The sequence below is a fragment of the Ochotona curzoniae genome, unplaced genomic scaffold, assembly GCF_017591425.1.
Source record: "Ochotona curzoniae isolate NIBS_2020 unplaced genomic scaffold, NIBS_Ocur_1.0 scaffold_4701, whole genome shotgun sequence".
NCBI classification, from domain to species: Eukaryota; Metazoa; Chordata; class Mammalia; order Lagomorpha; family Ochotonidae; genus Ochotona; species Ochotona curzoniae.
In genome coordinates this window covers 28,551,405-28,565,609 of record NW_024467122.1, presented here as the reverse complement: position 1 = coordinate 28,565,609, position 14,205 = coordinate 28,551,405, and the positions used below count along the sequence as shown (strand labels likewise).

Genomic DNA, 14,205 nt, shown 5'->3' with positions numbered 1-14,205 from the left:
AGAGAGAGGGAGAAAGAGAAAATGAGAATATATCTCATTTACTGGTACGCTTATCAAACGCTTTCAAGACCCAAGTTTGGTCCAGGCTGAACCCAGGATCCTTGCAGCTCAGTCCTGGTCTCTTTGATCCATCACCCATTGCTTCCTGGCATGCGCATTAGCTGGACTCTAGAATTGGAACAAAACTGGGACTCATACTTGTACACACCACTTTAGGACCTTAACCTCTGTGTAAAACACTTCCACCCTCTTCCTTCTGACAGAGCACCAGCATCTGTTTGGAAAGTGGAAGGGCAAATGACAATAAGATGTCAGTGAACTTGACTACCCTATATTGGCCCAAGACCAGTGAACACTGTGGTAGTGGCTCAAGCTAAGCTTTTAGTTTATCTCTTTCCTGTGAGCTTCCTCACTATACTGCCTAAACTGATCTTAAAAATATATATATTTTGGGGGGCCCGGTGTGGTGGCCTAGCGGCTGAAGTCCTTGCCTTGAAAGTGCCAGGATCCCATATGGACATAGGTTCTACTCCCGGTGGCTCCCTGCTTCCCATCCAGCTCCCTGCCTGTGGCCTGGGAAAGCAGTTGAGGATGGCCCAAAGCCTTGGGACCCTGCACCCATGTGGGAGACCTGGAAGAAGTTACTAGATACTGGCTTCGGATCGGCATAGCACCAGCCTTTGCATTCACTTGGGCAGTGAATCATCAGACGGAAGATCTTCCTCTCTGTCTCTCCTCCTCTCTGTATATCTGACTTTGCATTAATAAATAAATAAATCTTTATATATATATATATATTTTTTTTTGTTTTGTTTTGTTTTGTTTTGGTCTTGGCTCTTTCTCTTAGTCCCTGGGCCTTCCCTTCCTGTCCTATCCCTTCCCTCCCCTTTCATCCTTTCTCCTCTCCTCCCCTCCCCTCTCCTCACCTCCCTTCTTTTTCTCCTTCCCCAGTAAGTGCTCTAATATAAAAATCAATGCATTTTTCCCATTTAAAATCATTGCTTTATCGTACTTGTTATTTTTGCAAGAACTTTTAAAGACATCACAGTGTTCTTTGCTGTTTATTTCTTTATATATTTGTGGTTAACCTAAAATCAGTGAGTATTTTATATTACTTAAAATTGAGAGAAAATGTTATTAGATTAATGATTATAAGAGGAATTTGAACATATTACTGATTCATAAAACAAGTTTTACTACAGTAACAGTTTTGCTTGGTCTTAAGCCATATAAAACACATGTAGATATATCTATATTTGTTCATGACCGGGTGACATTATTATCTTACATTGTGTATGCTTCCTAGTTGCTCAAAGCACTTCACTTACATTTTCTTCCATATTTATTATCCACTCTTGCAACAACAACCTTGTGAGGTTGCCAGGGAAAGTTTTGTTTGCATTTCATGTAAGCAGGAAAGGAAACAAAGAGAGGCTTATGTAACTTGCTTAAGGTGAAACACTGAATACCACCAATACTTGTTTCAAATAGTAATGTTTTTGCATTATATTATGCTTTCTACTGTATTATTCTGATGCCTGAAATATTATTATAAGTGAAATTTATCTAATTCTCTTGATGTGGTTGGATGAGCTGAATCCAGTTAAGCCTGAAGGAAGAACTGAATGGATACACTTTGGTTATGGACAGCAGGCAGAAAGGCTGGTTAGAGAGCTCTTGGCTGTTTTTGGTTCTGGACAGCAGGCAGAAAGGCTGGTTAGAGAGCTCTTGGCTGTTTTCACCAGGAATCATCCTCTGGGAACTGAGCACCCAGATTGGCTGGGGGTGGGGAGAGGGCTTCCACGGAGTCTATAACCCTTGCAGAGATGAGTAACTAAGAAGGGAATTCCACGTTAGAGTTACAGAGTACTGAGTGACAGTCATGAATTCCACACTCTCGGTGCTGGCCAGTGTTCATAAGCCAGTTTTGGAAGAACACATAAAGCCCTCTTCCTACGGCATTTGATGACACTTCTAGAAACTGGATTGATTTGCAAGGTCTTTGGGGGGTGGGTCCCTGGGTGGGTGTGCAGGGAAAAGATCTTTCTCACAGCTCAATGCCTCAGTTTCCATGGTTTCTGAACAAGACTGCATCCAAAGGTGACAAAAGAATGACGCCAAACAGAAGTGCTGAGCACGAGCCAGGCACAGTTGAGAGGTGTGGGTCCTTCTCGGCTCTCCAGGCATTCTGGCAGGCTCTCAGGACAAAGGCAGTCAGAAGGAGTGATCTCACCTTCCAGTCCTGGTGGCTGATCTCAGGCCTGCTCAAAGTGGAAGGCAGGCACATCAGAAACAGATGACAAATGTCAATGTGTTTCTGTTTGGTGAGATACGAAATTAGAGCAAACATCTACTTTATCAGTGTCTTAAAGACTAATTTTTTTTTACCACCCTGTAGAATACTATATGGAATTCCTGTGATCAGTGAAAACCAAGAATATGTCAGTGTCCCTCCGTCACCATCAGGGAATCTGTTTGAATCACCACAGCGTGTTGAGACACCTTACATGCAAGTCTTGGGAGAAGAAGTAAGAATTTTCTTTTTCCTACTTGAAATAGAGTTTATTTTTTAAATCATTAGGTTAGTTTTTGACAGATTCATCACAGTTTGAAGGTACAATTGTTATATTGATATGTTCCCTTCCTCCCCATCTCCTTATCTCCCTCCCATTTCTGTAGCTTTTCTAATAGATTTTACTTATTTTTTGATAACACATGCAAACTTAGTAAGGGGATAGTTTCTTGGAATTTCATTGCAAAATTACCTCTGAGAAAGATGGCACAGAATCACGTTTACCTATTTTTGTACAATGGATCACTAAAAGCCCTGGACATTACACATGTATGAAGATTCCAGTGATAAAGAGAAAGAAGCATTGTAACTGGGAATTGCAGAGCCTGTGTAGTAAGATGAAGTGGTGGTGAGTAAGCTCCCTGGTTTGTCTTTTGTAGTCCACATAGCTTAGATTTGACCAGAAAAAGACTGGTAATCTGAAAACACCAGCAAGTAAAGACAAGAAAAGAAAAGCTCCAACAAAAAGCTTGATATCTCTAGTCAAAGGAAAAGAACCAATTAGAAAACAGAATTTTAAAAAACTAGTAACTGGTCTGTTCCAAGCAAACACCAGGCTAAAGTTCCCAGATCCAACCACTAGCAGAAGTCTGTGGCCCCATGCCTGCCCACACCAACCGAAGCCTAAGGGAAGATTGGACCACTCTACCTGCTCGATTGTCAGGAGGCACCGTAACACTGCTGTCAGGGTAGGGTCACGGAAGGCAAAATCTGATGTTGGGACTTGCGTCTTGATGGAGTGGTAATAAAGCTCTTCCTCTGTCTGCTAGCTGAGGCTCGTGGAGCTTCTACTGCCACCCCTATCATTCTTTGCCCTTCTCACTAGAGTGGGGTTGGAGGAGGTATAGGTGTGATTGGCGGGTCAGCTAAACACGAGTTTTTTTTCTTTTAAAAGATTTATTTACTTGAAAGAGAGAGTTTTATATAGAGAGAAGGACACACACACAAACCCCTACCTATGCACCCACACACAGCCCTACCTACATGCACCACACATCTACTTTCCATCTGCTGGCTCATTCCCAAAAGAGCCATAATGGCCAGTAAAGAGCTGAAAATCAGGAGCTTCTTCCAGGACTCCCATGTGGTTGCAGGGGCCCGAGCATATTGTAGCTTGTGTAAAAATGTTTGCAACAACCTTATTCATAGAGGGCAAACTGGAAACACGTATATGTTCTTTATTGAGTTAATCAAACTGAAAACCCATACCCATAGAATACTACTCAGCCTTAAAAAGAAGTGAACTATTGGTAATGCAACAACAGTGATAGCTCTTCAGAGAAATATGCTGAGGGCATCAGTTCTAAAATAGTATATACAGGCGATATCATCACGACTAATGGCAGAATTATGGAAATAGAGAACAGACTATTAGTTTTCTAGGTTTCAGAAGTCAGGGGTGGGGATGAGTGTGAGGGATCAGGTGACGGAGACGTTTTGCTTTTTGGCAATCAACACCAACATTTAAAAAAATGATAGTGTGTGATAGGTTGCCATGACATTAACTCTGAGGGAAACTGGAGAAAGAGTAGGTGGGATATTTATTTATTTTTTTTTAGAAACAATGTTATTTATTTGAAAAGAAGTGCTACAGGGAGAGAGAGAGAGAGAGAGAGAGAGAGAGAGAGAGAGAGAGAGAGAGGAAGAGAAAGACATCACGACATCTTCCATTTTCTGGATCAGATTGCTCACAGACTGAAGTCAGACTGGATCATAAACCAGGATCTAGGAGCTTTCTGCAGGTCTCATATGTGAGTTCAGGGGTCCAGCTTGGCACATTTTTCACTGCTCTCCAACATTCATCAGCAGGAAGCTGGATAGGAAGTTGAACAGCCAGGACTTGAACAAGAGCCCATGTGGGATCCTGGCATTGCAGGCAGCAGCTTTACCCACTGTATCATGATGCTGGACCCTGAGGATCTTTGGATTCTTTTTTAGAATTCCATTTGTCTAAAGTTGTCCAAAAATAAAAGAACTAATAAAAACTGAGGCTACTGGGTCTTTATAGAGTAGTGGAAGAGACCTAATCAAAGTGAAAATTACTACAGTCATTTGTATAACCAATCAAAACAAAAGAAGAACCCACACAAGTTCGTTGTAACTGAAATGTGAACCATGTCATATGTTACTACTTTAAAATCTACTGATTTAAACTTTGATGTGACATTTATCTGTGCGTAATTTCATGTCATGCAGTGGTCAATTGGAAACTACCTTTCACTGAGTTTTGCAGCTCTTTACATGTCAATATATTGCACAATATGTATAGTATCAAAATAGCCTTTTTGATGTCATGTGCATGGAGTTTCAAAAATTTATAATTTTTTATTCAAAAGCTCAAATTTTTATTGACAGAACTTTTTTTTTGACAGATACCCTTAAGTGTTATATTTGAAGTTACCAGTTTTATTGTTTTTTCAAGATAACTATTGCCAAACCTCAGTAAGCATAATTTGATATTTTGCCTGTGAAATTAAAAGTTGGCTATTTCAGTTCATTTAGTAGCCTACATTTTCTAAGTTTAATGTCTTTTCTGCTTTTAAAGAGCGTTTTAATGTGCTGCCACCTTGCATCGTGCTAAAGCACCGTTAGTTTACACACATTAATTATATAAAGTCACTTTCACCATCAGTACAAATGTCAAAACATTGAAGAAGGCAGATAGCATTCTCCAGGGTCTCACACTATGTTTTAAAGTCTGGTGTTATGCTCTGTTTCTTTTAATGCAGTTTTAGCCCAGAAGCTAATTTGGGTGTCTCCTTCCCTGGTTGGACAGAACTCTGACCCGTGACTATTGGTGTGAACGTTAATAAAGTCGTTGCAACACACATTGTAATCTTAGGGGTTGTTCAGGAGTTGTTAAACACTGAGTTAATCCCCCATGCTTCCTAGTTAGTGGTTTGGCTTGGCAGACAGTCTGTACTCAACTGTCAAGTTCTAGAACCCACTAATCCTGCTATTTCTAATCGTTTGCCTACTGCTGTTCTTACGATGGTCTCACCATGGCTGCCTAAATCAATATATCATGGTTAGTGTTTGGTTAACTTCTCCTTTTTCCCCTTTGGTAAGGTTGTTTAATACATTGGTAATTCATTTATTTTGTTATATTCTGAATTCTATCTTAGAATTTCTCATGACCTCCTCAATGATTTTTTAAAAATTTACGTTACATTGAAATTCACTCTTTGTGCTGTAAAGTTCAGTGGGCTTTGACAAATGCATCGTATTACTTAGCTGCAATTTCAGTGACATATAGCATAGTTCACTTATCTGAAAAGTCCCCTAGAAATGATTAATATTTATTTGGAAAGCTTTTAAAGATACAAAGGAATAGAGAAGCCAAACTAACAAACATCTGTGAACATGTTATCAAGAATTCATAGTTGTTCACATTTTGTCATGGATATTCCATATTTTAAAGAATAAATTAAAAAAAATCATTGAAGTGGGCTCTTTTATACTTTTTCTTAGTTCCATTTCTCTTCCTCTACATCTAAGAAAAATTGTTGTTAACAATTCTTATTAATAATCTTTCCAGTCCATGACTTTACTAGCTGTCTTTGTGACTCTAACAAATAATACAATTTTTAGGTACTGTAGACATTTTAATATTAATTCTTCCAATCCATGAACAAAAAAATTGCTTTCCATTTTTCATGTCTCTGATAATTTATTTCATAAATGTTTTAAACATTTCTTTGTAGAGATGCTTCAGTTATTTTAAAAATCATTTTACACTAATACTTTGTTTTTCATGTTAGTGTAATGCTAAGTTAATGCAAAGTGTAGCTCATAGATACAGTTCTAAGAGTATACTGATATTTCCTTCCTTCCTTCTACCCTTCCCACCCTTCCTCCCTTTTCTCCTTCTGTCTCCTCCTCTCCTTTACTTCTCTCCTTCCCTCCCTCCCTCCCTTCTTTCTTTTGAAAATTTTCAGATAACACAGTTTAAATTAACATTGCAGTCAGAAGCTTAATGCTCTACTAAAAAAGGTATCAACAAGTAAAAGACAAAGGCACTGCTTCAGGGCCCTATGCATTAGCCTAGTGGCTAAAGTCCTTACATTGCACATGCCAGGATCCAGTATGGATGTTGGTTCATGTCTTGGCAGCCACACTTCCCATCCAGCTCCCTGCTTGTGGCCTGGGGACGCAGTCGAGGATGGCCCAAAGCCTTGGGACCCTGCACTGGCAGGGGGACTCAGAAGAGGTTCCTGGCTCCTGGCTTTGGATTGGCTCACCTTTGGCCATTGTGGTCACTTGGGGAGTGAAAGAATGGATGCGAGATCTTTCCCTTTCTCTCTCTCCTGCTCTCTGTATGTGTGAATTTCCAATAAAAATAAGTGAATCTTAAAGTTGGTAGGTATTAGGAAATAATTGTACATTATTAAAAAAAAAAAGACACTAGTTCAGCAATAATACACACCAAGGTTATAAACAATAATAAGATGGAAGGATGGCCATTTCTCTCATACACAGCAAATTTAAAAATAGTTACAGAGCATTAAACTATAGTATTATATTTTTAAAAAAGTTTTAATTGTTTGAAAAGCAAAATTACAGAGATACAGGGAGCGACAGAGAAATAAATCTTCCATTTGCTGATTCACTCCTCGGTTGCAGTGGCCACTTTTGGACTACAGCAAAACAAGGAATTAGGAGCTTCCTTTGGATCTGCCATGAGGAATTCAGGGTCCTAAGCAATAGGTTAGTGTTAATCTTCTGCTTACGTTAGCAGGCAGCTGGAGCAGAAATGGAGCAGCCAGGACTAGAACCTATGGGATGTCTGTTGCAAGCCACAGCTTCAGATCACACACCAAAATGCTGGCTCCTGAATAACATACTTAACCACTGGTTTGATAAAACTATAAAGCAAAGTTTGACCAAAAATATTTTTGATAATACTGATACACACAGGTATTTCTTGTTTTAGATTTTTTTTTTCTTTTTCAAATATAACTCACATATGAGGGAGAATGTGGTATTTGTGTTTCTGTATTTCACTCAACATAGTGATCTACATACAATAGCATCCATTCTGATGCAAATGGAAGAATTTCATTTTTAAAGCTGAATAGTTTTGCATTGTGTGGACTTATTATATTTGTGTGTGTGTGTGTGTGTGTGTGTGTGTGTGTCTTGCATTTTGTTTATCCATTGATCTGAGGTCCACACCTTGGCTGAGTCCAGATTTTGGCCGTTGTGAATAGTGCTTCTGTGACAACGGTACAGATTTCTCTTTGGCATAACAGGTATATGCTCACTAATCAAATCTTCCAGGTTTTTCGGTTATTTGTTCCTAAATATTTCACTTTGGTGGATTTCTGTCATTCTTTCAATTCAGTTTATTCTCAAATATTTGATTTTTTTTGTAGCTGTTGTGAGCGGAGTTTCTTTTGTAGTAAAATAATCAAAAAAAGGCACTTTTTTTGTAACTTCGTTGTCTAAACTGCACTTTTGCTGACTTGTCTTATCAGTTATGACGTCTTTTTTGGCTTTTGTCTGTACTCGTGTGGAACAGTGGTCTTTCTGCGTTTCACTTGTTGAACCAGGATTGTGTGCCTTACTACTGAATTTTACGAAACATTTGAAGATTCACTGATTTGAGTGCTTTTCCAGTTATTCCAAAATATTGAATGATGTGAGACTCTGCTGAGGTCTTTTCACAAGACAAGCATCACTTTCATACAAAAACCAAACAGACATCACACTAAAAGAAGACCATCGGTCTTTATCCTTGATGAACATACGTGCAAAAATTCTCTGCAGAGTGTTTGCCAACTGAATCTAAAATCTCATCAAAAAGATCATACACCATGATCAAGTGGAATTTGATCATGGGGGGCAAAGGCAATTCAAGTTTTACAAATCAATAAATATCATAAATAACATCAACAGAATGGGAAACAAAACTCCCTTGATCATCTCGATAGATGAAAGAGAAAGCATTTGAGAAGATTCAACTTTCCTTCACAACAAAAACCATGTATAAATTATGTGTTGAGGGAACATGTTTGCCAGTTATACACACAGTGTATAAGAAATCAACACCATACTGAAAGCTTTCAACTTCTGCCACAGCTTGGGAATCAGATGAGTATGCCCATTTCCACAGCTTCCCCACCCCCCGCCCGTCCCAGTATAGGGCTGGAAATAGCAGCAGAAGTAATTAGAGAGGAGAAATAGAAGGTAAAGGGCATCAAGTCAAAATATCCATGTTTGCAGATGACATGATGTTGTTCATGAGTCTTTGATTTTGTTGTTTCAAGTTTTCTGTAAATAACCTGCATATATATGTACATACATGTGTATGCATGGGATTTCTCTAGAATATGCAGTAGACAGTGAAATTGCTGGAATACATGGCACGTATACATATATTATATTTTACTAGAAATATTTTATATTTTACTGGAAATGACCAATGTATCTTCAGAATGGCTTTACTAATTTCACTTAGCCTCACGTGGTATTGCTGATGCTACTTTTTGCTATTCCAAGAGGTTGAAAGGTTTGTCTTTTCTAAAAGTGGAATCTTCAAGTCACTTTCTCATCATCTAGAGACAAATTCAACAGCAGCTTAGATTTTTACCTTGGAGGGGTAATTTGTTTGCCATTTCTATAACCTTTCCTGTTGTTTTCAAAGATGCCTGCTTACCCAGGACTTTCCAAGTTGTTGTGGAGTCCGGCTGCACCTAAATTTTCTGTTCCAGAATCTGTCATGAAGAAAATCCTATATCCAAAATATGAGGTAACTTCTGAATGGGGTTCACTACTGTTATTGCTATTATAATGTAATAATTAAGTTGTATAATTGGTCATGGGATTAGTTTTATTGGGTTGTAAATTGTCAGACAACTATTGCTGTAATCAGGATCAATTGGATAGCCATAATGAGATTATTTTAATCATATATGCTTAAATGCTCATGGATATGTATTATTATATAAGCATATAAATGTGTAGTTACATTTATTACTCAACTCAAAGTATGCATTTTCTATATTCATGTATCACTGTAATTTCTTATATTACTTATATTTCTTGAAATGTTTTGATTTTCCATGCTATTTTGCAAGTGAAGAATATTGTTCTATTTCTTTTTTTTTTTTTTGAAGGATTGGCTTACTTGACTGAGGATACATTATGCCACTTGAATTATTTAGAGAATTTTCATTGCATTTTCATTCACTTTTAACGTGAATTTTAAATAAATTGAATGTTAAAAATTTCCATACTATAGAAATACAATTGTTAATCTGCTTTTTTCTCCCTTTAAAGAATGTTGGTTTATTTCCATGTTGTTTTTTATTCTTAATATGAAAAAAATCAAGAAAAATAAAATCATCTCTTATTTTTTTCCCTCATATAATTACTACCCAATATTTATTTTTTTCCCTCAGATAATTACTGCCCAATTTCTATTTTTAAAAAAGATTTATTTATTTTTACTGAAAGGCAGATCTACAGAGAGGAGGAAAGACAGAGAGGAAGATCTTCCGTCCAATGATTCATTCCCCATGTGACTGCAGTTGCTGGTGTTGTGCCAATCTGAAGCCAGGAGCCAGAAGCTCTTCCAGATCTCCCACATGGGTGCAGGGTCCCAAAGCTTTGGGCCGTCCTCGACTGCTTTCCCAGGCCACAAGCAGAGAGCTGGATGGGAAGCGGGGCTGCCAGGATTAGAACCAGCGCCCATATGGGATCCCGGGGCATGCAGGTTGAGGACTTTAATGACTATGCTATCGCATCAGGCCCCCAATATTTAAAAAAATTCTTTCCCTTTCTCCTTTTTTTTTTTCTTATTTTCCCTCTTAAAATGCTGAACATTACTGTGTATGTTTTTAAAATATTTGTCTTCATTTCGCTTGTGAAGCAGAGACATACAGAGAAAGACAGACAAGAGACATATATAGAGAGATTGTCCGTTAGCTGCTTCACTCCCACTTGCCTGCAGCAGCCGGGCTGGGTCAGGCTGAAACCAGGAGTCCAGAAGTCAGTTTAGGGCCACAGGCACGGGAGACCATTGTAGTGTAAGCATGACTTGCTGCCTCCCTGGCACACATGAAGGGAGCTGAATGTGGACTGTAATCCAGGAACTACCATGTGGGGTGTCAGCATCTCAAGCAGCGTTATCACCATCATGTCAAGTGCCTGTCCCAGTGTCCATACATTTAAGTGATGTTTAGGATTATTTTATTTGAAAAACTGTTTTGTACAGCACATGTATCATAAAGAAATAGAATAGGAAAGCTCGTGAAAGCGTGAGAATGTTAGTGGCATAACAAAGCCAGAGATAAAAGAGTAGTATTTTTAAGTAAGTACTCAAATTAAAAACATGTAGGAAATGTATATGTTCTTTTGTTGGACTCTGTAATCAGAGTTATTCTTGTTTCAGCGAGTTAATTGGATAACACTCCATGTTTTGAAATAGTCTATAGTTAATATTGCTTGGAAATAATCTTAAAAATTTGGGAGAATTCATTGCTTGAATTTATCTGAATCATTTGGGAAGGTGATTGGTACTTAGAAGTTTTCTTTGTTAATTCTGGGGTTCTTTATGTTTATTATCTCTGTTACTCTTGTCCAAAGACATAACCAAGTCTGCAGCTTAAATCTACCACTGTTTTGGCAAACATTCTGAGGTGGAAAGTCTTCTTGTAGATGGGCTTTCCCTTTCTAGGTCTTATCTGTTCTTAGGTTTGTTTATGACGTCTTCGTTGTTTTGGTAGCTCTTAGATGTTTTGAAGATGATGTTCTTCATATTATTTTGCTTTCAACAGAATTATTACCCACTCTTTCACAATCAGAAGCAGAGGTGATGACTGATTTCTGCTGTTTAACTCTGTTTTGTCTGAGTGGGTTTCAGTGTTTTACCCTTTTGCTGATCACGTATTCAATGGGATCTAATGTGATAATTCTATATACCTATTCAATTGTTACTGACTTTTAAAATCACAAGCTTGGTCCCATCTGCATATTAACTTCAGAAATATCTCTAGAGTAGAGTAGAAGAATATTCTGCCAGGAATTATGTAAGCAGTAATGTAACCGACTGCCCAATTAAAGACCATTAGATTGAGCAGTGTTCTCTCCTGTTGCAGGATTCTGACTTACAAGCCGTAGTCTTTTGATTCTTGTGTTGTTGAAAACATGCTTTAAAATATGCAATAACTATTTCATCATATTTAATTATTCTTTAAAAGCCTAAAAGTAAAACAGTTTGAAATTTTTTGCATATCATGTAATGGTTCCTTGGAAAAGAGTGATGAAAGTGCCCATGCCTACTAAGTAGCATACCTTACCTTGTGCTATAAGAATACAACAAAGGAGGTGAGCAAAAACTCATAAAACACTGCTGGTACTCTCCTCTGGTAGTAAATATTGCACAATACTGTTAAAGCTCATTTTTATTCAATAAACACCTTTTCAATTTGAATGTGCGTTTTTTGAAACCTTAGACCTTAGACCTCCAGTAATCAAAGCCCCTTTATGAGATAAGTTACCATAAAGACTGTCCAATTCCAGTCTTCTAGTCGTTACTGCATATTCAAATTACTGATCACAAGGTTGATAAGCAGCACACTTAATTATAATTACACAGCTCACTCATTTAGCAGTAGACAATTATACACTGTAACTTAATGTTAAAATTCAAAGGTACAAATTGTTTAAGTGTTCATTCTACTATGCACTGAACATGCTTGCTGATGTTTGAAAATGAATATTCACACATTGTCAGTAAACCCTAGTAATGTGTATTGTTCATAAGCTTGATGTAGATAGGCTTCTAAATTCAGCAGTCACCTGTGAGATTGTAGGATTGTCGATCACGCCTAACATTAAGGAGATAAGAATTAATATGGCAGCATCCATTTGGGTAAAGGCCAATATGAGAGCCACATTGTAGGTTTGGGCCAGTTATTTAGACTATAGCTGGATTTTGATTCATTTCTGGTGAGTGTTTTTCAAGAATTTTCCCTCAGCCAAATGCTTTTTTTTGGGTGATTATAACAGTGATTATAGACATTTTAAAGTATTCCACAATATAATTTAAAACGTGTATCTTTTTATCACAGAGTGTTCAAACAAGTCTTATTTTATCTGAGAGATTTTCATGGGAAAATGAAGAAAATATTATTATAGATCGTAGCAAAAGCATTTGTAGGGTATGTATGATTTTTCGTTTTAAACTGTGGATTACCGTAAGTGTCTTCAGTTTTGAAATTATGTTTAGTAACTCCGGAAATCAGTGCTTGGTGTTTCCTGCTTTTGGGAAATGGCCGAGATCATTCAATGGTGTTTTTGCTATGGATACATTTCGCTTCTCAAATATGCTGTGCTTATGATACTTAGAGGATGCTGTTCACCGATCAGTGGCAGGATATTTGCCGCAAGTTTTCCGCTGTTTCTACTCATTCGTGCTTAGGTCTCAAATGATTGAAGGGACAAGTTTTTGAACCACAGGAAGTATCTGTTGGTGGGCATGAAGCCAGGTAAAATTGATTATCTCCGTAGTGATTAGGCGCATACGTATGACCTCAGCATCACCACAGAATATCCAAGTACGCTTAGCAACTAGAAAGCAACTGGAGAGAGAAGAAGTAGTGCTTGAGGGAAGGAGATTGAGGATCACACGCCTGGCTTAGTAATACCCTGAAATTTATGGCGGTTTGGAAGGTGTTTTTTCTTGTGATCGGTGCCTTCAGACCTCTCCTACTTGTTGATATCTCGGGGTGCTGAGTAATAGAAACTCATTGTGTTCCAAGATGAATCACATGATATCCTATGTCCCTGTCTTCCTCCTTGCTACCCACGTGGGAAGGGGATGCTTTGACCTGTGGGGGTGGAGGGCACTGTGGTCATGTTTCTGATACAAATCAACTTTAATGCTTGCTTTTTCTTAAGTTTAATTTTTCTTTCATTTTGTTATGATTATTATTATATGATATAGTTCCATAGGTTCTGGTATTTCCTTTGCTTACTCCTTAAATCCCTCCCCCCAACCCACTGATTTCCTCTATATTTTTATGCTGGTATAGTTCTTCATAAACAATCAGAAGTCCATGATTGTGGGTGTGGACCATGTGGCAGAGTGCAGCGATTGCCATTATATATTGAACAATTTCATTGGAAGTGTCATTTAATTCTTTCTTTATAGTACTTTGTAGAAAAAAAGTACTTTATAGTACTTTTGTACTTATAGAAGGACTCTGATCTTTTTGTTTGTCACCAGCCTGGTGTCATATCATTTGTATTTATGTGGTTTTCTCCACAGCACCTTGAGTAGTGACTGTTGCTTAAAAATATTGTATGTCAGCAACAAATGATACTTTCCTAGTTTGGAATTCCAGCTACATTTTCCAGACTAATATGGTAGTACTGCCTGCACTGGTATGTCAGCTAATCCCATTTTCAGTGGCTGCTTCTTCCAATTTACTGTGTTTTTTTTTTTTTTAAAGATTTATTTACTTTATTACAAAGTCAGATATACAGAGAGGAGGAGAGACAGAGAGGAAGATCTTCCGTCTGATGATTCACTCCCCAAGTGAGCGCAGCAGCTGGTGCTGCGCCGATCCAGAGCCCGGAGCCAGGAAATTCCTCCAGGTCTCCCACGTGGGTGCAGGGTCCCAACC

The 14,205-nt window shown here is 38.1% G+C and overlaps 1 protein-coding gene across 1 annotated transcript in view; it reads left to right on the top strand.

Annotated features, from left to right (window-relative positions):
* TTC6 (tetratricopeptide repeat domain 6) overlaps positions 1–14,205 on the top strand; it is a 143,767-nt gene that overhangs the window by 56,371 nt on the left and 73,191 nt on the right. The window contains exons 6-8 of the mRNA XM_040970063.1: positions 2,399–2,528; positions 9,219–9,323; positions 12,649–12,738. Of these exons, the coding sequence (XP_040825997.1) occupies positions 2,399–2,528; positions 9,219–9,323; positions 12,649–12,738 (325 nt within the window). The remainder of the gene's footprint in view (positions 1–2,398; positions 2,529–9,218; positions 9,324–12,648; positions 12,739–14,205) is intronic.